A 26,743-nucleotide genomic window follows, 5' to 3' on the forward strand; every position below is an offset into this window, starting at 1 on the left:
CAAAGACAGAGGCTTAACCCACTGAGCCACCCAGGTGCCCCTCTAATAGAATATTTACAACTTCTAATATTGTTGATTACTCTTCTAGCTGCTTTCCACAAATTTTGAAAAACTGTGTTTGCATTAGTATTTGTTTATTGTAGTTTTCAATTTTCCACATAATTTCTTCCTCGAACTATGGATTAATAGAATGATATTGCTAGTTTCTCAAATACTTGTGCATATTCCTGACCTGATATCTTATTTTTATTAACTTCTAGTTTAATTCCATTGTGACCAGCTCCCATACTCCATATGATTTCATTCCTTCAGACTTTCTTATGACCCAGCAAAGAGTCCCTCTTGGTGAATGTTCCACATGCACTTGAATAAAAATGTGTAATCTGCTGGTAAGGTGAAATGTTCTCTAAATATCAATAAGGGCAAGTCAGTTATTAGTAACGTGTAAGTACTCCCTCTCCTTTCTGATGTTTGTCAGTTGATTAGTGAGAGAGAGGTGTTGAAATCTCTAATTGTAACTGAATTTATTTCTCTTTTGAATTTTGTCAGGTTTTGCCTAATATATTTTGTTGCTCTTTAACTGGTGACATAACATTTAGAATGTTTCCTAATGAAATTATCCTTTAATCATTATTAAATGTTTCTTTTATACCTGTCATTTTCCTTTGCCCTGAAATTTACTTGGGTTTCCTCATATTGTGGCGACTTCAGCTTTCTTGTGCTGTTGCATGATATATCCTTTTCCATTTTATTTTCATTATCTATTTGTAAAATATTTGAATGGTCTAAATAATAAATCTTTAAATATTCAAAAATATTTAAAGTGGTGTTCTTGTTAATTGGTCAGGCTTCTAAAAAAAATGCATCCGGACAATCTTTGCTTTTGTTTAGGTGTGCAAAGACCTTTTATATTTATTGTTACTATTGATATTTTTAGATTTAGATACTGCCTTGTTATTGATTTCAATTTGCCCCATCATTTTTTGTTTCCTTTTTCTCTTTTTTGTCATCTTCTGGATTAATTTAATGTTAATTAACTAATTTTATGATTTTATTTAGCTTTTTTTGTTATCTTTTTAGCCCAAATATTGTTGTTTTGCTTTACCAGTTATCTTATAGATTAAAGTATGTATCTTTAAATTATTACAGTATACTTCAGGTGATAACATACAACTTTACATGCAAGAATGTTATAATAGTATATTTCATACTTACTTTGATTCACCGAATTTGTCTATTTTATTATTATTTTCCTTTACTACTTTGTATTTATAGTTTATGTTTTTTATGTTTGTTTTTGAATTTATTAACTGTATTCTCTATCTTTATTCTTATTAGAGTATTTTTGTATTTTTTAGTTTTATTTTGAAGTTCTTTTACTTTTTAAATTACATTTACTATTTCTTTTTAATAATAAATGTATTTTCAACTGTCAATTTTCTGTGTATTACAGACATGGTCCTATATCATGGGTTTTAATATGTAGTATTCTGACTGCTATTCATTTATAAATACAGAAAAACTACAGTTTAAATTACCTTGTTTGATCCATGAGCTTTTTATGAAATATTGACAGTCTTAATAATTTTTACTATGTTTACATTTTGGATGGAAAAGTCAATTTTTATAAATATTTCATATTTACATTGCATAAATGCCACATTTATATATATCACTTATTATTCATGAGTATGTAGCTGTGCTAACAATCCTGATATAGTTACCAACAAAATGAAATCATAAAATAGCGGATCAGTAAGGAATTAAAAAGATTATCCAAATCAGCTTTCTCACCAGATCTGTATCTTTAACCATAACAACCTGTACTGTTTGCTGAAAAGAAGCAGAGGTAAGCAGGGTTTCTGTGGTGACTTAGAAATGCCATCATTGCCTGTCCAGCAAGGAGATAGAGTCCAGGGGGCAAGGAGACTGTATCTTGCAGGACAAGGTATCTTGGGCAGGAGACCTGTAAAGCAAGAGAGCTCCAGAGATCTGTAAAGGGTATCCAGCTGAATCCTGCTTGGTGTAACATCTTTAAATATCTTTTAAGGAAAAGAACTGCTGATAAGATTGAAAGAAACATTATCCAAGATGCACACATGATTGAGACTAGTTGCGTCACACAACAGCCAATGTAAAAAATCTCTTTACAAAGAGTCATAATTTGGGGGTGTCTGGGTGGCTCAGTTGTTAAGCATCTGCGTTTGGCTCAGGTCATGATCCCAGGGTCCTAGGACTGAGTCCCACATTGGGCTCCCTACTTGGTGGGAAGCCTGCTTCTCCCTCTACCCCTCCCCCTGCTTGTAATCCCTCTCTCTCTCTCTCTCTCTCTCTCTCTGTCAAATAAATAATAAAATCTTTAAAAAACAACAACAGGGATGTCTGGGTGACTCAGTGGGTTAAGCCCCAGCCTTTGGCTCAGGTCATGATCTCAGGTCCCACATCGAGCTCTCTGCTCAGCAGGGATCCTGCTCCCCCCTGCTTCTCTCTCTGCCTGCTTGTGCCTGCCTCTCTCTCTCTGTGCCTGCTTGTGCCTCTCTGTCAAATAAATAAATAAAATCTTTAAAAAACAAAAATAAAAATAAACAACAACAACAAAAGAGTCATACTTTGACAAGGTACTGGAGGATGAATTAGAATAAGAATAAATTATTGTTTCTCTATGAGTGGGCAATGGTATTAAGAGGAAGCCTATTCGTTTTTGAGGGTCAAGGGAGAAAAAAAGATCTTCCCTGGGAAAAATCCTAGGAGACAAACCAGGACAATGTCTTGTATTACTTCTCCCTTCTTTCTCTGAGAAATACAGACCTATTTCTTGCAGCTACAGCAATTTATATAGCAACCATGAGTACAATAAACTGAGTGTTTATGTCCCCCCTGAAATTCATATTTTAAAATCCTAATACCTAATGTGATGGTATTAGAAGGTCAGAACTTTGGGAAGTGATTAGATCATGAGGGTAGGACCCCCTTGAATGGGATTAATGCCCTGATAAAAGGAACTCCAGAGAGTTGCCTCACCTTCTTTCTACCATGTGAGGATCCAGGACAAGTCTGTAACTCAGAAGAGGGATCTCACCCAAACTTGACTGTCCTGTGCTAAATAAATAAATAAATAAAAATCAACCAGCTTGAAGATAGAATTTTGAGAGTGGTGGAAAGGTAGCATTTCCAAAATATCAAAGGATCATCTGATAGAGTACTCAGAAAGGGTTTGCCTCAGTAAGAGCTACACTGGTTCCATCTAACAAAACTTAAAAGGAAGCTCAGAGGATCAACCATTTCCAAGAAAATGAACCTTGCCCCAGAATAAAGTTTAAGAATATTTATGGGAAGACAAAAATATCCTGCATCCAACAAAGTAAAACATACCTTGTCTGGCACCAAATAAAAAAATTACTTTTAAAGGTGCAGGAGAATAGATCCAAGATAAACTTGTTTATGTTGATGGGAGGATTGGTGAAAGCAATACACAGGCAATAAAAGATGTGCTATCTACAGAGAATTTGACAATAATAATAAAGGGGACTAATCATTGTTGCTGTTTCTTAGCACATAGGGCCAGTGATTCTAAACAAAGACAGTGAATAAATACTTCTTCTTTTCAGGGTGGGCTCTTCCCACAGTAAGCACTCTTTAAGATGCCACTGGACCACTCACTAAATATAAAGGTATTAAATCTTGGTTATCTTTGTCTAGGAACTCTTAGTATAGTACATGTTCAATAACAGATACTTATCTCTTTGTTGAATGAAAATAAGTTGGCTCTTCTCCTGTGCTTTGTATGTGGAAAAAGCCTCAACGACTTAAAATCCTGAATCTAGAATTCATGACATTAAACATAGGCTGAACAATGCTTAAGAAAAATTTGAAAACCTCAGTATTTGACTGACTATACTCTCTTTGCTAATAAGGCGTCAGTATAAGGCAGTCATATATAAAGATTTTTTTTCTGAGATTTTTATTTATTTATTTGACAGACAGAGATCACAAGTAGGTAGAGAGGTAGGTGGAGAGAGAGGAGGGGAAGCAGGCTCCCTGCTGAGCAGAGAGCCCAATACGGGGCTCGATCCCAGCACCCTGGGACCATATCTGAGCTGAAGGCAGAGGTTTTAACCCTGAGCCACCCAGGCGCCCCCATATATAAAGATTTTAAATGATGTCATATAAAGGTGATTATTGGTAAGACAAGCAGATTAAAAGAATACACTGAGCTGGTATAAATTTCTCTGAAATGATTTCATAACACTTCAGGAAGTCTAACTTAATATAAATATAGTTTTCTAGTTCCATAATCTTGAACATAAAAGCTACAGTTATCAGGATATCTGTAAGAGGTGTTTTCTTTATTTTCCGACAAGAAACAAGGAAACCATTCACAATATTTGCCATAGCATTTTAAATTTATTTGTTGGCTATATTACCATATCATTTAATGTTAAAATGGTCAGGAAAACAATATAATATTAAAAATGTAATTACTCCATTTCTTTAAGTTAGTGATCAAACTATAGAATGACTTTTAATAATTAATTTACAACTTTTGTGCTTAAACAAGTAACATTTTATATGAATGCAAATATAATTATACCCTCAAAGTTTAATCAAAAGGGTTCAGCCTTTACATTTAGGAGATCTGAATTCTAATGTGGTTATATGACTTTGGGCATATACATTAACCTCTCTGAGACTCAATTCTCCACTTTGTGTAAAAGGGATAATAAAAGTTTGTCTGGCCACAAAATACTGTGATTATTTGAGATGTTTTGTGTGAGAGAACTCTGTAAAGATTTTATTTTAAAAAGTTAACATTAGTTCTGTGTATATTTTCTAGTAGGTGACAAAATTAAGATAGAATGAAATGTTTGTTCAGGAATACCTGCCTCAGAACTTAGTATAATGTTTTATATTAGACATGAAGTTCAGACACACTGAGGTAAGTTTAAAATTATGTTTGAAATTGAGACACTCACTGAATAAGATGAACTGACTAAAAATGATTGGTAAAGAATTGTGGCATGACAGTAAGTAATTACCCTTCTCATCATTGCCTGATTAGAAAGCAAAATCTTCTAAATATGATCTCAAAAACTTCAGCAACACATAATACTACTGTAATCACAGTAAATGCATACATTGCAATGAGAAAAATGGTCTTCTCAAAGTGTTCCGGCACCATGCATTTTATAATAGTAAACTTTTTCCCAAGAGATCCAGCATCACACAAGTAAAGGGGTTTAACTTGGAAACCAAAGAGGTGAATCTGAAGCCAAAATGCTATCACCTCTAGACTGATTCTTAATAAAACAGAGAGGATATAAATCACAGTGTAGACAGGCTTTTGAAGAATGCATTCTTGATTGATGCTTTTACATGCAGCATAAAGATGGAAAATAGCTCCAGGAACCAGGACAATCACTAGTTGTAACGCCCAGAACACCTAAAGTATGTCAGAAATATCTTAGTCAAATCAGTCAACCTATTACCAAAAAACACATGAAAGAGACTGACTCTTAACAGAGGCAAACTTAACAATTCCAAGTTTCATAAGTCTTATGAGGAGTAAAAATAATATAAGGAAGATAGTGATGTTGATCATCTTTAATTACTAAGATGTAGTCCTATTTTGCTGTCATCACTACCAATTACGAATAATAATGAAGTATTTTATTTTAGTAGCTACCTAATTTCCATTTTCTGATTACAGGACTAGGGTATAATTGTAACATCAATAGATAACAGAATTCTGGAGATGAAGGAAACTCTTGACCAACTCAAATTTACCTGAAACATAGAACAAGTTAGAGAACAAGTAATAATTCTAGAAATAATATCTGTCAGAATATTCTTCATCTTATTATGATTTTTTTTTTTACATTTAAAAAGGAAACAGTTTTTATCTGATGTAGAGGAAGGTTTATATGCACACAGAAAAACTTACTTGTGGAGTGATTGGCCTAAACTGATTATAACAGAAGAGATTTATTTCTCTTTTGTCTGGATCACAACTGAAGTGCAAAGCTTCATTCCCATAGACCGCAAAGCCTAACACCCCAAGGAAGAACATTCTTACTGATCCAAAGAAAAGGGTGTGGAATTGACCGATCACAGTTGGAGGCTTCACCTGTTAATGGTTTTAGGAGAGAAAGATGGTTTGAAAACAAACATTAAAGAAGTACATTTTAAAGGATGTTTTCATTATCACATTTTAAAATATTTAAGATTCATGAATTTTTGAAGCAAGATAGAATTTCAGACCTCATTAAGCCCCATGCAAATTCTGTATCATGAGCTTGCTCACCCCTTCGCACTCCAAAAATATGAAATGTTAACAGTCAAATAAAGACATGTTGCTGATCAAATGTATGATCTTGGAAATATTTAAAAAGCTCTAAATTCAATGACTGTCCTTCCTATCCTTGTAATCCTTTTGCAATAAAACCAAGAGAATCTTAGAATATCTAGGACCACTTTTAGAAAATTAGATAATAAATTTAATATTAAACTCATTAGTATGCACACTATCTCAACAACCAAATGATGTTTATTTAATTGTCATTACAGCTTATTTTCTACTTCTTAATTATCAGATTGAGAAGAGAGTGGCTACTTTAAAACACTAACAGCTGAATGTAGTTCCTGAATTATTCTAGTTATAGTTTTAAATTCAGAATATTCTGAAGCATACAGTTGATATTTATATTATTCTCCATATATGTAGAGATTCTTACTCATCAACACTTAATGCAAATCAGGTTAAAATACAAGACAAGACTCCAACAATTATTTTTCGTTTGTTTGTTTGTATAATACTTACACATCCTTCATAGAAGTTTTTGATGTAATTCAAAGACATGTCTCAGAAGTTGTTAGCCTGGCATCCCTGTGGGTTAATTCTTGACCCACATTGCCACTTCGTGTCTGCCAGAATCAAACTCATATTCTCTCATGACTCTTACAGCAGAAAACACTTACCACTGCAAATTTCTCTCCCCTCCTTTTTTTCCCCCCCCTCTTTTTTTTTTTTTTTTTTTTTTTTTCAGATCTCTGGGGCCCCAGTCAACTTCCCTATCTCTGTCCCAAAACAAAACAAAACAAAAACAAAGAAAAGCGGAGAGCATGTGGTCACTGTAATAATCCCTTGACTCACACTGTCAGCAGAGCCAGCCAGCCAGACAGGAGTGCTAGCAAAGCAAGAGGCCAGTCTAACAGGAGCTCTGAACCCTCAATGCCTCTCAATTACCTGAGAATCGCCTATATGTTAATAGGTGGATTTTTTTTTTTAAGATTTTATTTATCTATTTGACAGAGAGATCACAAGTAGGCAGGGAGGCAGGCAGAGAGAGAGGGAGAAGCAGGCTCCCCACTGAGCAGAGAGTCCGATGCGGGGCTCGATCCCCAGACTCTGAGATCATGACCTGGGCCAAAGGCAGAGGCTTTAACCCACTGAACTACCCAGGCGCCCCTAATGGGTGGATTTTTAAGCTTAGAGTTTTCTCCAAAATGTTTAGTGATCCTCCCCTCTGCCTCCATTTAGGTATGTCTGAAAAGAAAATTACATGGGAAATCTTCCTGATTCTTGTTTACTTTCATGGAATAGGATTAATTTCTGGGACATTTAAGAAACCGTAACACAGGGGTGCCTGGGTGGCTCAGTGGGTTAAAGCCTCTGCCTTCGGCTCAGGTCATGATCTCAGGGTCCTGGGATAGAGCCCCGCATCGGGCTCTCTGCTCAGCAGGGAGCCTGCTTCCTCCTCTCTCTCTCTGCCTGCCTCTCTGCCTACTTGTGATCTCTCTCTCTCTCTGTGTGTCAAATAAATAAAAATCTAACAAACAAACAAACAAAAAAACCATAACACAGGTTATGATAACTATTACAGCACTGAATATTACTGATATATTGTAATATTTTTCTTTTTGCTGAATGCTTACCATGGACATGGAAAAACCCGCAGTTAGATCTCTTTTCTGAGTGAAAAGATAGAGTACTGCCAACCAGGATGAGACCAGGATCTGGCACAAATTATGTGAACAATCCTGCCTTCTCTTCTGTCCCTCAGTAAATACACCAAGTGCTAGATATTGTTATGGGTGCTGGGATGAGCAGGAGCCAAAACAGACAAGGAGCTGCCTTCCAACTGATCCATCTGTATAATATCTTCTACCCACCTGTGCTTCCGTACAGACAATGGTGGGTCAAATCTGCTTATTCACCTGCCTTCCTCATCTTTGTTTTGTTTGTGATCTGTGAAAGTTGTAACTCTAAACAACTTCACTGCTTTCCTTAGCAAATGGAGAAGTGACTGTATAACCCATGCAATTATAGCCAATGGGCAAGGGGCCATGGCCTTGTTGAATCGGGGTATTGTACTGGATAGGGGAAATATACGTGGACAATGTAATGATCGCTCAGAGCCACTGGATGACAGAAATTGCTGTATATTCTCATCTTCGCAGAAACAGAATTCCAGATTTGCTGTCTACTGATGCCTATGAAGCAGTTTCCAAAAACCAAACTATATTTTGCATGGGCGGAATTCTGCTTTGACTTCTACCATGTGCAATAATGGATGTGTTTGTTTAGACCATCAAACACTAGGGTCAAACATTTAAAATCATCAAAGTCTTCCTGTGTTTTTTCAGAGATGAACAAAATTAGCTTGAACCTTAATTGCATATGTAAATGGTAGAAACACAGTTTCATTTTCATTGTTGGGATCTATGGTAACCAAATAAATAATACTGCTCTTCCCCTTATAGCTTATGATCCAATCGAGCCATAAGACAAAAGTATAAAGTGCATAGAAACCAAAATGTCACCCTTATTATACTCTCATTACCATAAAGATTGTGCTGGAAGAGGGACGTGGTTTATCTCCTCAGGAAAGTGTGATTCTTAGCCAGACACAGGTGCAGGCTTCATCAGTGCTGTATCCTAACTGCCTTTCCCACATGAAGTACCTTCCTGCCTCTCTAAGATTTATGCATGAGAAGAGCAGAACAAAACTGCTGATTTCTGTGGACAACTGTCTTCCAAAGGGAAAATGTTAAGAAGTAAATGATGAATGCTCAGTTTTACCTTCCAAATGTGAGGTCAACTCACCAGCTAAGACAGTGGCTGTAGTGACTCTGGTCTCACGTTTGGCAATTGATAGGACTATTAATTAGGATGACAACCTGAACTTCTTTATATGCTAACAGCTGACAGTACTAGAAGCAGCAAAAGAGGGCAATCCCCAATGCGCAAGCATTATTTAGTCCTCGACTTGCTTCACGTTTACTAATGTTCCATTAGATACAGCAAGTTACACTGTCAGCCCAAATTCAAGAAATAGCTACTACCTGTCAATTGACCTGCAGCCAGATTGCAGAGGTATGGGTACAGAGACAGGAATAATTTGTGACTGATTTTATGTTCTACAACAATATGCCCTCTGATGACACATATTCATGTCTCTCCCACATATCTTCACCTCATTTCAGCATTGTAAAAGTCTCATCCAATCATAACATTAAGGTTGAAATCCAAGGTTTTGTGATTTGCATCACATGAAAATCTGAATGTGGCTGATATATAGCTCCTTAGGAGCCAGAATCTAAAGAAAGAAAAGCAAAAGTTCTCTTCCACACAACGTTAATGCACAATAGTGATACAGGGATAGAAGAACTCTGACACCTCCACTTGCAGTGTGGGAGAACAGGAGGCACACTGCTATTACTGGCCCATAGCAATTTTGAAATTTTGCATAGGACATAATGCCAGTTCTCCCTATTCTGAAGGCACTGAATATCCCTTGCTTAAGCCCTAGTACTACTTTTGAAAGATGCTCCCCAGTCTATTGTACAGTACTTCTTGATCAAAGTGGTTTCCTGGTGCATTGTTGTCAAAGTCTGCGACTCCATCATCTGTGTTTTTAGCTGAAAACATCTAACCTTTTTCATTAAAAAATGGTTGCATTTGAAACTGAGTAACTTCCTTAGACTGCCTCCTGCTAGAAATGTGGAGGATCAGAAGGCTTTTTTACAGTTTGACTAATATTATCCATTTGATTGAAACTAGTAGTTGTTTTGCTTTTGTTTGTTTGTTTTGTTTGTTGGTACAGCTCTCTTAATCACTTTTTTAGTTTCCAATGTACCAGTTTTAATGCACTTAGTTTGAAAAAGAGTTATACCCTCAATTATTTTTAAGAAAGGATAAAACGTCTCTGAGACCATGCTTTTAAAGATTTCTAGAAAACTTCTGTCTAATGAGATATTAATTAGTCATGTCTTAAATATTTTGAGGTTTATCCAAGAATGTTATAGTCATACTACTGATTTTATTTGTAGTCTTACATTAGGAATTTTTACTTGCCAGGGACACTAGAAAGAAAACAAAACAAAACAAAAAGAATTCCCATGATCCCTCTATATTTTCCCCAAATTTTGCCTGCAATTTCATCTCTAGGTCCCTTCACTAGGTCATCGTTCTCTTCTTATACCTTACTAAATGTGGCTAGGAAAAAAAACCAAGCAAAACAAACAGACAAACAAAAATGTGGCTAGGAGTACCAACCTGTTACCTTTAGAGTTCTTTTTGGATTTCTTAGCCAAATCCAGATTTTCATTAGTATTTTTTTTAATCTTTCATGTTATTTCACGTGACTATTGTGCTGATTGTCTTCATATTATAAGAGTCACCATATTTCTGGCCTGCTACAGTTATTTTCTCAATGCTTTTCCAGCTTCTACTAAGAATTTCACATTGCTTTTCTTGCCTTTGGTAATAGTTTCTTTGTTCCTTTTTCCACTTTCTGCCTACTGAAGATGTTACTGCATTTTTAGGGTTTGTTCTTGTAGTGTCTGACCTTTTTTTTTTTTTTAAGATTTTATTTATTTATTTGACAGAGAGAGAGAGAGCACAAGGAGGCAGAGAGGTAGGCAGAGGGAGTGCGGAGAGTAGGTTCCCTGTTGAGCAGAGAGCCCCACGTGGGTCTCAATCCCAGGACCCTGAGATCATGACCTGAGCTGAAGGCAGAGGCTTTAACCCACTGAGCCACCCAGGTGTCCCCTGTGTGACTTTTTGTACCAATATTTTCAATATCTGTATCAGTTGAGACTTTTTTCATAGCAAGTCACTCTAAAATTTAATAGCCAAAATAGAAAGTATTTGTTTCACTTGTGGTTTAGGAGACTATTTCACCCAGCCTGGACTGGCTTAGTAATTTCTACTGAGTTCTTGCATGCATATACGGTTAGTCAACAGGTCAGCTGCCAGGTGGATTATCCAGGGTGACTTAACTCACATGTCTGGAGGTTGGCAGACTTGAGCCAGAGTGATTTGGGTGACTAAGGCACATGTCTCTTGTCTTTCTGAAGATTGGCCCAGACTTCTACTTGTGGTGGGGATTATAGAGTTTCCAAAACAGAGAGTTGAAAAGGCCAAAAGTGCAAGAACATGTCAAGCCTCTGCTTGCTTCAGAGTTACTAATGTCCCACCAGCCAAAGCAAGGCTCATGGCGATTCCAGCTTTTAGTAAGAAGATCTGAAGTTATATTCCAGTGACAGGGATGCGGGGAGGTAAAGAATGTATAGTGATTTTACAATCAACCCCATGACTGGGGGCATTAAGTGAGACAATATAATATTCAAGAATCTTGTTTGTTTCAAAATGCAATTGGGAATCAAAGATATGTACATTCTTCCTAGAGAATCAATTATTGAAAACTAAAGTTTGGGGCCATGCTTGTATGCTGTCCACTGAGCCTTTCTTTCCTGATGTGAAAAGCATATGAGAAGAACTAGAGTAGATGGGAAAAAACTCTCTTATAATAATATATTAGCCTATGGGATGATTTCTATCTGCTATTAAGTATTTTTAAAAAATTATCTCCCCAGAGTTCTTACAACTCTGTGAGATATGTTCTTTTGCATGTCTATTTTACAGGTGAAGCCCAGAGAGTGTAAGTAATCTACCCAAAGTTACAGTTAGTAGATGGCAAAACCAGGGGGTGAAAGATAGTGAATGAATTGCTTTTTGTTAACTGGTGAGCTGTAGGCACACGAGAATATTATTGGGGTGATTGTTAGGACCCTGAAACATGAGGAATTAAGGGAAAATAAGTCTGGGTTTCTTATTTTCTCCTGCAAAAATCTCAGGGGTTATTAGTTCTGTGAAGATTGGCCATTTTTGTATTTCCCTGGCCTGTTCTCAATGTGAAGAGGAAAAGCCAAGCAGAGAACTAACACAGTGTAATATGTGCCAAGGGAGTACTTGAGAAATGTGAATGACTCCCCAGAAATGATGTCAGCTAAATTTCTTTCTCATTTGGTATCCGTGTGAGGAGGAAGAACATATGGGCTCTGGAATCAGAAAACCTGTTTGGACCCTTGTTTCACCACTCGGTTAGATTTGAGATCTCGGGAAAAGTATTTACCATCTCTGAGTGTCAGTTTCTCTAAGTGGGGTTGATGGTAGTATTTACCTCACAGGGTTGTTGTATGAAGATTATTAAAAGTATTTGGGAAACCATTCCTCCTGTGTTTAATGAGACCCCGAATCATCTTTTTTTTCTATTAATTTTTTTTTAGTTATTCAGACTACAGAATGTTAAGTTAATTATCCCTTTTAAGAAAGGAAGAGTCACTGCTTTCTCCAACCTAAAGAACGTTTGTATTGGCCATGAAGAACATTTTTGGGAAGAATGAATAACATGCAAATCCCACTTTTTAAAAAAATTTTGTTGAGGTATAACTGACATATAACATTATGTTGGTTTCAGGTGTACAATGTAATGCTTTGATATTTGTATATATTTCAATATGATTACCACAATAAATCTACTTAACATTTGTTACCATACATAGTTACAAAATTTTTTTTCTTGTGATAAGAACTTTTAAGATTTATTCTTTCAGTAACTTTGAAATATGTATGTTTATTTTCAATGTCTTTTCTCTGTCTCTGTTTGATCTTTTTTGGGAGGGTGTGTCTCTTCCTTTAGAGTCTACTAAGATCCCAAGACAAGTGGGACTGAAGCCCAGAGAAGCTTTGAGTAAATTTAATTACTAAAACATACCTCTGCTCTCCCAGCTCCAAAGATTTTAAAATGAATAGGTTACCTCCATCAATTTCCTGAGTAAATGGCCCTGAATTTGAAACTATAGCACCAGCTTGCTTGCTTAAACTTGCTTAAAGCTTTTCATTTTAGCAGAGGAGTGAAAACAGGTTCACATCTTTTTCTACTTCTACTGTTAATATTACTAGTGCTTTCACACACACATACACACCACACATACAGATGCATACACAAATTGCTGACATTTATTGATTACTGCTATTTTCTGGCACTGCTCTAAACTATGGGAGTCATGTATAATCTTTTGCCAGATATTCTTGGAGTCCTAAAATTTCTTAGATTAAAAACATTGAAGACCTGTGTGGTCTAGCCCAGAAAGGGAAAAACCTCTAATTTTGCACACAACTCAAGATAGGACCCAAATGAAATAACTGTAGAAAAGCACTGGTCAGGATGGCTAACACGTAACAGCCCATAAATATTTTTCATTATTACTACTTACAATCTGCTCTAAATTAATACTTTAAATCAAGTCACAGGTTTTGCTTTAGAGTTATTCTTTTCTACGTATTTGTGCTTATTCATTTTCACTCAACCAGTAAATATTGAATACCTAGAATATCAGCTGCTATGTACATTGTTATGTGTTATGTGTGAGAATAATAGAGCCCCCGCCTTCATTGGGCTTATAGTATAGTAGAGCATGTGTGCTTGTGCATATATATATGCATGTGTGTATATAAATGTATGTGATTGACATGTATCGTGCTCAATATGTTTAAAATAAAGCATGATTTATGTTTAATCCTTCAAAGTATGGTCACAAACTACCTCGGCTTATTTCACATCTGGCAAACAAGGAGAAATAATCTCTTCATAAGTTTCTTCTCTAGCATCCTTTGAGTCTCAGAGTTTTGCATTGTGTTACAGTAATTTACTGTTCTCCTCATGAGATATCCAATGACTGTTGAATGGGATAAAATAGAGATCAATTTAGGTACTCCCAATAGTAGATTTCACAGAAGGACAGCTGAGATAAGGCAATCCGGACAGCTGCCTCAATTCATAAATCACAATCCTTAACCAATTCACATCTCACTGAAATCTCTGACCTGCCAAAATTGGGTTTGTCTTTCTGCATGAATAATTTATATTCTCTGGAATGGAACTGGGGATGCCTTAGTGGAAAGGGTCAATAACCAATCATGTTATTTTAGGCAAATGATTTAACTTGCTGGGTTGCATTTCCGTGTCTCTGAAAGGAATAGACTGGATTCCACAATCTGTAAATAATTTCACATATGGTTTTATGATTCTAAGTCTTATAACCATACTTGGAGCTATTGTACTTGCTGTGAGAACTATTGTGAGTAATTTGTATGTTACCAGTAATTGCTTGACCTACTGGTTAAATTGAAAGCCTCATTTTACTTCTTCATCAACAAATTTATACATTTCATATTTCCAATAGGCCTATATTGCACAGTTTCTAGGCATATAACACACATGCCTTAGTTCTTTTTCAGATGCTCTAGCCATACAGTCAAGCCCCTAGAAGAATACAGTCTATGAGTCCAGGACACCTGAATTTGTGTCCTTTTCTACCATTATGGTTGTTGTTTACACATTTTGTGTTAACTGTACAAGTTTAGTTTTTCTAATTTTACAGTGCAGAAAATAACTCTTACCCCAAAGATGCTATAATTAATAAGAGAATATATGAAGTAATTTCTGGCACAATGTCTGACACATAGTTGATTTCTCAATAAATACCACTTTTGCTCTTGTGATGGAGACTAGACTCATTGTATCAAACTTGAGAGGAAGTATATCAAATAGGTAAAAATTTGGGTTCTTGAATCAGTGAACGTAGAATTTGAATCACAGCTTGCGATGAAAATGCCTCAGGAAAACTAGCTAATGACTCAAAACCTCATTCTCCTCAGCCACTGGGATTTGTAGAGTTCTCTGGATCATGGATTTGTTTTCAACAAATTTGGGGGGAAAAGTCAGCCATTATGTCTTCAAACATTTTTTTGTCCTTTTCTCCTCTTTTTCTGGGACTCCAATTACTTAGATGCTAGAGTGTTTAATATGGTATCTGATCCTTTCTCTGAATGCTGCTTCTCACTGTGAATAGTTATTATGTTAATGTCACTGATATTTTCTTCTACAGAGTCTCAACTGAAGTTAATCCTGCCCAGGACATTTTTCATCTGGGATACTGTATATTTCTATCTAGGACAAGGGTCAATGAACTGTAGCACCTGGATCAGCCACAGTTTTTGTAAAATAAAGTTTTATTGCAACATAATCATGCCCATTCATTTATGTATTGTCTGTGGTTGCTTTTGTGCTACATGATCATAGTAGTTGCGACAGAAATCATATGGCCCATAAATCTAAAATATTTACCATCTGGCCATGTAAGAAAAAAACATGCCAACCTTTCTAGGGCCAATCCAGCTCTAGAAGTTGAATGTGGGTCTTTTTAAAATTTTTATTGATTAATGGATTGATTTTATTTATTTGAGAGAGAGAGAGAGAGAGAGAGAGAGCACAAACAGGGGGAGGGGAAGAGGGAAAAGCAGACCCCACTGAGCAGGGAGTCTGGCTTGGGGCTCCATCTCAGGACCCCAACTTCATGACCTGAGTAGAAAGCAGCTGCTTAACTGATTCAGCCACCCAGACACCCCTTACCCCCCACCCTTTTTAAGATTTGAGTCTTTTTTTAATCTTCCATTTCTCAAATCATCATGTTAATATTTTTCTGTACCATTTTAAAGGTAGATGGGATATATATATATATATATATATATATATATATATATATTTTTTTTTTTTTTTTTTAAAGATTTTATTTATTTATTTGACAGAAAGAGATCACAAGTAGGTAGAGAGGCAGGCAGAGAGAGAGAGAGGAGGAAGCAGGCTCCCTGCTGAGCAGAGAGCCTGATGCGGGACTTGATCCCAGGACCCTGAGATCATGACCTGAGCCGAAGGCAGCGGCTTAACCCACTGAGCCACCCAGGTGCCCGATGAGACATATTTTAATGGCTGTTTTGTGTCCTTGTTTGTCTATTCTAATGATCAATTTTTTCCCTCATTACGGTTTATAAGTTCCTGTTTTTTGTATGCCTCTTAATTTTTAAATGAATTGCTGACATTTTGTTGGTTGCTGTATTTTGTTGATTTCCTTTCAATGGTGTTAGAATTTGTCCTGGCATGCAGGTAGGTTACTCAGATCAGCTGGATACCTTTCAGGCTTGATTTTAGCCTGTTAAGATGGGTTGGGGTTAGCTTGCAGTCGGGCATATTCTGCCTTTCAAATGAATGTGGATATGTTTCACCTTTTAAAATTGAGCATGTTTTCCTGAATACATCTTAAGCCTGATGTACCTGACCTTAAAGAGGAATAAAGTATATGGAGAAAATGTAGAAGGGGATGCAGTAGTTAGAACAACTCGTCCCCTGACATTAAAATAACAATAACAATAACAATAATAATAATAACAACGCTGTAGGCAGCCAATGTGTTTCTCCCTCAGCTCTGCCGAAAGAGGGAATATTTCTTGGCCATCAGATTCACATTAACCTCCCAAAAGCTTCTAGTCCCCATGACAATTTTTAAATAGTAATTATATCCCAAAAGATCTTTAGTCATAGGCATTTCTCCTAAGAATGATTCCTAGATAAACCTGAGGGGATATTATGATAATTTGTCAATGAATAAATTCTTCATTATGAAATAACCTGCATCTTACAAACATGATTTTGGAGGGCTCTTATCTGAAGTCACCACAAATTGCCATCAGCAAATGAAAAACTTTAGCATCAGGTTTGGCTATGTACCCATGATTAATATTCTTGGTAATAACTTAGTGATGACTACAAATATAGATATATTAGCATAACCTTTCAACATGTTCAGGTTTTCATGTGATTTCAAATTATTTCAATGCTAAAAGTTAGTGAACATTACAACATTATAACTCGATGCTTTAGATTTATTACTTGGAGGTTATTTTCATCTTTCTGAAAAATACTGAATTATTAAATTTGTGCAAGCCAAGTTTTATTTTTTTTTATTTTTTGTGAACCAGGTATCTGTGGAGAGGCCCAAACCTGACAGCAAATGGTTTTTATCAAATTATTTGCTATAGAGTCAAACTCAGAAAGCTTATGCTTAATACTACCCTTTGTTGGTGCTTATCCCTGATTTCACTCAATTTTCATCAACATAAGTTCCATAAGTCATCAATTTGTTGTAACTTTTTAGTGTTGGACATACTGAGAAATTGTAAATACTTCTATCATAATCTTCAAAGTGGGAAAAATTAATAACTGTATATTTGGCATGGTAGGGTACTCTAACTGCTGCTTAATTTTAGTTTATGTTGTATCATATTTTGTATTTTTGAAACATTGCATTCCTTTAATTTATGAAATGCTTATAGAATCAAACTTCCATGTATATATTTAGTCTGATGTGCACAAACTCCAGATTACTGAATTAAAACCTTGTGCTAAATTGTTGGGCTATCATTAGAATTTCCATTCCTTATTCCCTTTGTGACATGTTACCAGGGAAAATTCATTGCTTTGAATAATAATGAGCTTGAGACAAATTTAGCTTTTGAAAGCTGATTAATGCCTTTTTCTGTTTTGAACACCTAATATATAAACCACCTTTGCTTCTTTTTATAAAGAAAATTTAATGGCCATTTTTCTATGATTTCCTACTTATTAAGTATTGGAATGTGCTAATTTATCTTTAAAATGTTAATATAGATGCTGGGATGGAAATGTACTGGAGCTAGTAAAATATGAAACCATATGTGAGATGACATTATTAATATGCTACTAACTATAATTATTTGAGTTTTATGAGTCATATGAACTAAAACCATCGCATATTCTCTGATAATTTCAGAAGGAGTGATTTTTCCAACTTTGTACGTTAGGGGTATAAACTTCTCAAGAAGTATTAAAAGATCCTATGAAAATCTAATGATCTTGTCATCGCTAGCATTCTTGGACACTCCAGTGAATGGAAACCACTACCATTTTTTATTGTTACTGGGATACAAATAGTCTAAGATGACTTTGTGTGGCGGCAAGTTTCTAATAGCACTTTCTATCTGTAAAATTAAAAAGGGATTTTGGGTGAGGTAACAGGTTTTTAGTAATATTAATCATGATAATGTTAGAAGTTAATTTATTAAAAGCAATTATATTAAGGACAAGGATAATGATTATGGGGTTATTTGCCTAACAGAGATTAAAATTTACAGTAACAATAAGCTGAAAGATGATTTTGTGCCAACAGAGCTGTTAAAAATATGTAACACTGAATTATGAATAGAAACATAAATGGATAAGAAAATAAAAGAATAGCTCATAATACTGAGTGGAAAATTGCTCATCAGTTATCAAATGACACATAAAGGTCTGGTGAAAAAGCAAGACCTTGCTGGGGTAAATTCCCCGGAGTCAGTAGACAGAGCAATTTGCAATTGAATGGTATCACAGATACGCTGTAGAGACCTTTCATGGATTGCTGATTTTTCGGAACTGAAAAGCATCAACAACCTATTAGGGTTTCAAGACTTTAAGTAGATGAATGGTTCCAGTAATTTATCCTTGAGTCCTTTATAAAAGACTCTACGGGATAGAAATCCTTGAAGTTCTCTGTTTTCAAACAAGATTTTTAATTAACTCTTCACACCCCCTTGGAGCCAAATATGCTATGTACAGCTTCTTATAATAATTGTAGGCTGAAGATGTATTTTTGTGTAGATGTGTATATGTGTTTGGGTAAATGTAGTTTTTTTGTGAGATTAAGGAACTGTCGAGAGCAACGGGTATCCAAGTTCTTTCTTTGATTTAACATTTCTGTGAAAGTCCTATTCAAGATCTTTGGGTAATTTTTCACAACCATTGCCCCTACGTCAGATTCCAAAAGAGCTCAGAGTTTTAACTTGATGCCTACATGAAAAAATGCTAGAAGTAAGAAATTTTAAAAAAGAAGGTCATAGGAAGAAAGAACAATAATGCTTTTCTAGTGATTGATTATCTCCCCTCTCCTGTTCCTCTGCTTCTACTAGTGTAGTTCAGGTCTGGTATTCATAGTTTGATACTGTCTTGTTATTGTCATATTACTGGCTCAAGTGCTTCTACACCCAATGCTGGAGTAATTGTTCTATATATGGTTTTGTTGTTTTCCTCCAAAATCGTCTTTGCTTCCCAAATTTTAATGACCATAGTCTACACACCTTAATTTAGGGTTTTGAGTTCCACAAGTCGGCCTTTTCAGTCTCTTCTCCCATTCTTTTAGAAAAATCCATGCTTCAGCCACTTCAGACCATCTCCTATACCTCAGATGTGCCTTATTTCCTTTCCATATGTAGATCCTTTCCAAAAGTGCTCTATTTTTATCTTCCCACCATACTGTTTATTTTCCCCACTAAGGTCCTATCCATCTGGGGGGCTACATTTAAATTTCTTATGTCTGTGATTCCATCCCTGACCAACCGAACCAACAGAGAAATTTCCCTCCGAACTTTCAAAATATTTCGCAATGCACAAGGCTAATACTAGGCCCCTTGACATCTTTGAACAAATTAGAAAATCCCATTCCCTTTGGAAAGACAGTCCCATAAGCGCACAGCGTGTTGAGCAGACTATAACTCTAAGTGAAGCAGGAAAAAGCAGATGGAGCTCCTTCCCAGAATGTGGGGCTTAATGAAGAGATTCACCAGGCTTCAGCTCTCTTTTCTGTCACTGTGTAGCTGGCTGACCTTGGGTATATTATTTTACTTCTCTAGATTTTGTTTTCTTCCCTGAAAAAGGGATAATAGTATGAAATTCATACTATTGCTAAGAATAATAATAGAGATAATGAACGTAGATTTTCTAGCTGTATATTTGGCATAGAAACCCCAATTGGTAAATTGTAATGACCCTTATAATTATTATGTTTTACACTACCATCCTTAATTTCAGGGCTAGTCTGTTTTTCTCCTTGAATTAAAGTTTCAGGTATGGAAATTAAATATCTTTGTAGAGACAAATGCATTTTTAGTTTTTTGACTGAAATGTTTACTGATAATCATTATCAGATCAGTACCTCCTAAATAAATATTAACAAGACTACATTTCTTGAACTAAGATGTTATTTTCTCTTGCTGTTGACATTACTCGATACGAATGGAAATATAAGACCAGAGACAGGAAATAAATATGAGGAGGTAACAGTCTTATTAATACAGTGATCTTGATTTAAAGTTATGATACATTTTGAGAAAGACATTTGTTAGTTTGATCAAACATTCCCATTCAACTAATGAGAACACTTTCCATTTTATGAAAGACCATTTGTGAAAAAATATCAGATTACTGACCACAAAAATGTCAAAACCACCTAGTTATCTGGAAAAAACAGTGATAGAGATGATTCTCCATATAACACCAAAGAGAAAGACCTTAGCCTTGACCCATGGAGATTGCCTTTAAGGCGACAAAGTAATTTATTTTTCCAACCTAGACTCATTCAAATTCTTGTCTTCTCTGGTAATATTGCTGCAGGTTATATGCAGTGGGCCAAATTCATATCAGTCTTTTAACCTCTCCAGAGCTCTTTGTAACTGCGTGGTGTATTGGTTTTGATGGAACTTTTCCTACTTCGTAATTGGGCTCTTCATGCTGAGAAACCTCTGGGGGATCTGGAGGGACAGCAGGGAAGATGTGCATGTAGGAGGGAATTGGGCCAAAGGAAGGTATCTGTTAAACATTCATATATTTCCATTTGGAGAGTGTATGTGGCTTTAATATTTGGGCTATGTTTATATATATAAAATATGAAAACCTCCATGTGAAAGGGAAGCATTCAAATAAAAATGAACAATTCAGGCAAAAATGACAAACCTTTGAATGTTTAGAGATTTTTGGATGCTTCCAAATTCAGTTGGCTGCTTGTTATGTAATTGGAGGCTGTGGATAAGAAAATTAGCAACATTACCATTGTTTGATTCCTCAGTCCTGGGTTCTACCTGTACTATGTATATAGTTGAAAAAAAATGAATGTAATGAATTCATTTAGTTAGACATATGGAATTACTTCATTTTTATTTTGATAATTATGATTTTATATTGTTTTGGTTTTTATTATGATTTTATTACTTCAGACATGATCCACAGGTAGATGGTAATAGATGGTAAAAGAACTAAAGTTTGTGAGAGGAACTTCTTTTGCAGGAAGTCATTCTATTTCATGAAACTCACCAACTGTCAAAAGTCAATGAACTTGATACATAAGGAACAGTAAGTCTTTCATGTGCTTCATGACTCAGCAGCTGTAGCAAAATCAGAAGTTTGAATCACCAACTCCACTTTCCATAATGAAGTCTTCTTATGCATATTTAGTGTATGAGATTCAATGCATTTTCAGAACTGAAAATTAAATATGACTTTAGACCATAAGATTCACTCTTTTACTTTTGTTTTTTAAAAGTGACAAGATACAAGAAATGAATTCCAAACCATCAAATGTAGGAAATCTCTTTCCAGCAAAACAAAGTATTTCAGTTTTTCCAAATGCTTAAATCAAGTGAACCTAAAGTAGTAGTCTAGCTTGTATCATAAATTCAGCTATGGTATTTTAAAAATTTTGGAAAAAAATTAAAAATAAAACTGGAGGGGCACCTGGGTGGCTCAGTGGGTTAAGGCCTCTGCCTTCAGCTCAGGTCATGATCCCAGGATCCTGGGATCAAGCCCTGCATCAGGCTTTCTGCTCAGCAGGTAGCCTGCTTCCTCCTCTCTCTCTGCCTGCCTCTCTGCCTACTTGTGATTTCTGTCTGTCAAATAAATGAATAAAATCTTAAAAAAAAAAAAAGAAAATGTCATTCCATTATGAATGGCTCTATATGAGTTAAATGAGTTAAATTTAACTCTATATGAGTTAAATCATACAGAATGTTTTACATTGTTAATGTTTTGTGGTTTGCAAATATTTTTTGCATGTATTATTTTGATGTAATTTACATTATAAATTCATGACATGGGTAAGGCAGCTTTGGCCAAGGTGAAGCCTCTATTAATCAAATTAAGTATTACACTCATATAAATAAAATTTAAAGCTGATTCTTTTTCTGATCTGACATTCACTGCTCTGGCTATTGAACCTACACTCAAGTAGCTCGCATGAAAAGAAAATGCTGGAGATATAATAATTCTACTGTCATTCTTTTGTTATATCCATCTGAAGGGTCTCATGACTAAGGTTTTATTACATTACATTACATTTATTACATTATAACAAAAATGTAACTGCGATTTACAAAATGTGAGCAGCACTCAGCAGGTGGTGCTAATGAGACACAAAATATTGAATCCTCGCCTCCTACAGACGGAGATTAAGTAGTTTAGTAATTAAGAATGTTGGGGTTTAAGAACAGCCTGGTGGCATTGTTTCTCATCTGAGCAGTGCTGATGCCACATCAAATCATTTTAGAGATTTATTCAATCCCTTCTTTATACTGAGTTTGAAGATAATATTTATTCTTTCTTTTACTTCATAATATTTAAAAAAAAAAATAAAGAGACTTCTTTCACCTGAAAACTAAACCTAGTCATTTGCCCCTATGAACTTTCTTCCATTCATATGCTGGAGGAATGGGAAAAAAATGAATCTATTGTGGTTATTTTTTTAAGCACAGAATATGGACTTCAAAAAAGATTTTTAGGAGCTACTAACTCCCAAGAAATTATAATCTTATTTATCTTTGAGGGACACTTGGCAGATTATTTACCAGATCAACGTTTAGGCCCAGTGTTCCAAGGTGAAAAGTTCCTTTTGTTCTGTGGCTCTACTAAACATTCAGTATGAAAACTGGACATAATGTGGCATTAAATGAAAAGTGAATTTTTCAGAATAAGGAAATTTAACTAGAGAGGATGAAATTATTTGCTTATTTTGTCAATTTAGCAATTAAGCTACACAAATAACATCTGCTCATGTATTAGGAAGTGCCTTGCTGGCTTCTGACTAAGTTATTTGAGGGGTATCTCACCAGGAAAGACAGAGTTGAATTTTAAATGGAGAATTCAGCAGAGTTTACTAAGAACATATTAATGTGCATTCTCTGAAGTCACATTTCTACACAGGTTATATGGTCATTGACATTTCCGGTATCTTAAGTTTTTCAAAGCTCAATTTTCTTCCAATAAAAACCAATCTCATCCCAAGTCTATGTTCTAATTTGAATAAGGTGATCAATTTCACATTTTTGTGAATCCTATTTGAAACTAGCCACGCATAAAACTACTTCAAAAAACTTCCGTCTAAATGTCTAAGGTTTAAGAGACTTCTACATAAAGGAAAATTGAGTTATTCTTTTTGTAAGTAACATTAATGATTGGAAACTCATAGAAATAACATTATTATATACTGTGGTGATGGTTACACAACTGTGAATATATTAATAATTTAATTGTACAATTAATTTAGGGGGTCCATAGATTTTCTATACATGCTTAAACATTAAACGTGATAAGCTACTGAAAAACCTCCTCTACATTCTCCTCTTCTTTCTTCAAATCAGAGATTATGACTGTTGTATTCATTGCCCTTTCTCAACAAAGATGACCTCTTCCCAGGTACCAGATTTTGTTGCTCGTAATGATGCAAAGTAAAGGCCATGCAGCAGTGAATTCAAGTATTTTGTGGGCATAGCCAGGATCTTTGATCATGTTACAGGATCAAGTTTCCCAATGGGAGGAGTCTGCTAAGACAGCCAATTAACTTCTTAGTAGGATTATTTGAGAATAATTTAATATATTTCCTGCCTCCACAAGTTCCCTAACCGAGCATGATTTATTTTAATCTATCCATGGGAGCAAAGTCATTAAGAAGACAGATGTGAACTATGATGTGTGGAAAAAAGGCAGAAGAAAAATTTCCTTACTACCTGTAGCCCATTGACAAGTCCTTGAAACAGGCAGAGTGACATTCCTCTAGGGACTCAACTGCCTCAATGATAATACTTAATACTTTGCTACGGGCAAAAGGCAATCCTAGCCTGACTCCCCGCCCCCTCCCCAGCGCCCCTCCTCCCCCCGCAGGATCCTGTAAGTCTCATTTAGTGTATAAAAATTCCTTTGGAAACTTTGTTTATCTCTAAATTCCCCAAGATATGTGTTGGCAATCATCCCCCAAGCATATGGCCGACTGATATCCATCTGAAGAGTCTCATGACTAAGGTTTTATTAGATGGTAATAAATGACCGTTTACCAATGATAACTAGCCCCCTCAAGGTTCTGAAAACCTTGTTTCCAAAAAAAGAGACTTATGCTATCCTTAACCCTCTCCCAACTTGAGTATATAATAGGTTACTCCTCATGACCCCAGTGCTGCTCTTTCTGCCCGTGGGTCCTGTCCCGGTGCTTTAATAAAACCACTTTTTTGCACCAAAGACATCTCCAAGAATTCTTTCTTGGCTGTCAGATTTGAACCCTAATGTCTTTCCTACATCAAATTACTTGCCCTATTTAGAAATGTTCATAACTTACGGGGTCCATAGATTTTCTATACATGATTAAGCATTAAATGTGATAAGCTATTGAGGAAACTTCTCTACTTTTTCCTCTTCTTTCTTCATCTTCTTCTTAACACCTTTATTGGTATCTAATTTGCAGCATATCGTTCATCCATTTACAGTGTACAATCAAATTATTAATATATTCATAGTGTGTGACCATTGCCACAATCAATTTGAAAATACCTCATCACCCTCAAAACAAACCCCATATCCATTAACCTTTTCCCATATCTTCTCCCAGCCCCTTCCCTCTAACTCCTGAGTCCTAGGTAACCACTAAACTGTTTTCTATCCCTATAGATTTGCCCATTCTGGACACTGCATATAAATTTTATACATTTCATTTCATTTATAAATGGAATCATACAGTACGTGCTCTTCTGTGATTGGCTTTACTTAGCATAATATTTTCAAGGCTCATCCACATTGTGGCATGTATCAGTACTTGATTTCTTTTTAATGCCAAACAATATTCCATTGTATGGATATATTATATTGTATTTATCCATTTATCAGTTGAGGGACATGTAGGTTGTTTTCACATTTTGGCTATTATGAATAATGCTGTGGTCACAATGCAAAGCGTTTGTGTAATATATAATTTTTTTGGGTAAATACTTAGGAGTGGATTGCTTAGTAATATGGTACCTTTGGTACCCTTTTGAGGAAGAGCCTGACTGTTTTCCACAGTGACTGTATCATTTTTCATTTCTACAAGCAATGTATAAGCATTTGAATTTCTCCACATTTTTGCCAAACTTGTTTTTGTTGTCTTTTTGATTATGGCTATTCCAGCAGGTACAAAGTGGTATCTCCTTGTGTTTTGATTTGCATTTCCCCACTGGCTGATAATATTGAGCTTCTCTTCATGTGCTGATCGACCATTTTTATATCTTCTTTGGAGAACTCTTTGGATTTATGTATCTTCTTTGTGTTTATTTAGATCTTTTGTGCATTTCTATATATTGAGGTATCTTTTGTTGTAAGAGCTTTTTATATAGTCTAGATATATGATTTATAAATTCTATTCTGTGTATCATCTTTCCACCTTTTTGATGGTGTTCGGGAAAGCACAAAAATGAAGACCTTTCATACTTGATTTTAGCAGTTTGAGTTTTCTCTTGTTCTTGGTCAGTCTAGCTAAAGTTTTATCAAGCTTTGATCTCATCAAATAATGAAGTTTTAATGTTAGTGATTTTCGCTTTCATTTTTCTGTTCTCCATTTGATTAATGTCTGCTCTAATTTTTATGATTTCCTTCCATCGGCTTGATTAGTTTAAGTTGTTCTTTTCATTGCTTTAAGATGAAAGATTAGGATATTAAATTGAGATTTTTCTTCTTTTTTGATATAGGTGTTTAGATCCATATATTTCTTTGTAAACACTGATTTGGTTGCATTTTGGTAATTTTGGTTTGTTGTATCTTTGTTTTCATCTTAAAATATTTTCTAATTTCCATTGTGATTTCTTTTTTTTTTTTTTAAGATTTTATTTATTTATTTGACAGAGAGAGAGATCACAAGTAGGCAGAGAGGCAGGCAGAGGGGGAGGGGGAGGGGGAAGCAGGCTTCCCCGCCAAGCAAAGAGCCCAATGTGGGACTTGATCCCAGGACCCTGAGATCATGACCTGAGGTGAAGGCAGAGGCATAACCCACTAAGCCAGCCAGGCGCTCCTCCATTGTGATTTCTTATTTGACACATTGGATACTAAGGGATATGTTGTTTAATTTCCACGTATTTGTGAATTTCCTAAATTTTTTGTTATTGATTTAGAATTTTATTCCATGGTGGTCAGAAAACATTTGTGTTTTTAATGATTTTAATAATTGTACATTCATTGACGATTATTTTATGGTTAACCTATGATCTATCCTGGAGAATGTTTCATAGGTACTTGAGAAGAATATGTATTTTCCACTTGCTGAGTAGATTGTTCTAATGATGTCTGTTAGGTCTAGTTGGTTTACAGTTCCTTGTTGCCACTCTCTCTAGTTGTTCTAGCCATTACTGAAAGTGAGATATTAATATCTCCAACTATTACTATTGAATCTTCAGTTTTTCCCTTAAGTTCTGTCAATATTTGCTTCA

General features: G+C 35.4%; 1 protein-coding gene and 1 long non-coding RNA gene across 2 annotated transcripts; both read right to left on the bottom strand.

The window, feature by feature from the left end:
- Nucleotides 1-18: 18 nt before the first annotated feature.
- Nucleotides 19-25,810, bottom strand: LOC116587757. Its single transcript, XR_004284625.1, has 3 exons — nt 25,743-25,810; nt 18,814-18,818; nt 19-40 (listed from the first exon to the last, which is right to left on the bottom strand). It is a non-coding gene; the product is annotated as an uncharacterized LOC116587757 (long non-coding RNA).
- On the bottom strand, nt 5,045-6,856 carry GJE1 (gap junction protein epsilon 1). Its single transcript, XM_032338329.1, has 3 exons — nt 6,818-6,856; nt 5,942-6,124; nt 5,045-5,440 (listed from the first exon to the last, which is right to left on the bottom strand). Exons 1-3 carry the CDS (start codon nt 6,854-6,856, stop codon nt 5,045-5,047), a joined length of 618 nt encoding a protein of 205 aa, XP_032194220.1.
- Nucleotides 25,811-26,743: the final 933 nt, after the last annotated feature.

The sequence above is a fragment of the Mustela erminea genome, chromosome 4 (assembly GCF_009829155.1).
Source record: "Mustela erminea isolate mMusErm1 chromosome 4, mMusErm1.Pri, whole genome shotgun sequence".
NCBI classification, from domain to species: Eukaryota; Metazoa; Chordata; class Mammalia; order Carnivora; family Mustelidae; genus Mustela; species Mustela erminea.

Bases quoted from the DNA above. Each gene is read 5' to 3' on its own strand.
- GJE1 (XM_032338329.1), bottom strand. From the start codon at position 6,856: ATGTCTTTGAATTACATCAAAAACTTCTATGAAGGATGT. The intron at 6,125-6,817 runs GTAAGTATTATA...AACCATTAACAG, and splicing joins AAAACTTCTATGAAGGATGT to GTGAAGCCTCCAACTGTGAT. The intron at 5,441-5,941 runs GTAAGTTTTTCT...GACATACTTTAG, and splicing joins TTAGGCCAATCACTCCACAA to GTGTTCTGGGCGTTACAACT.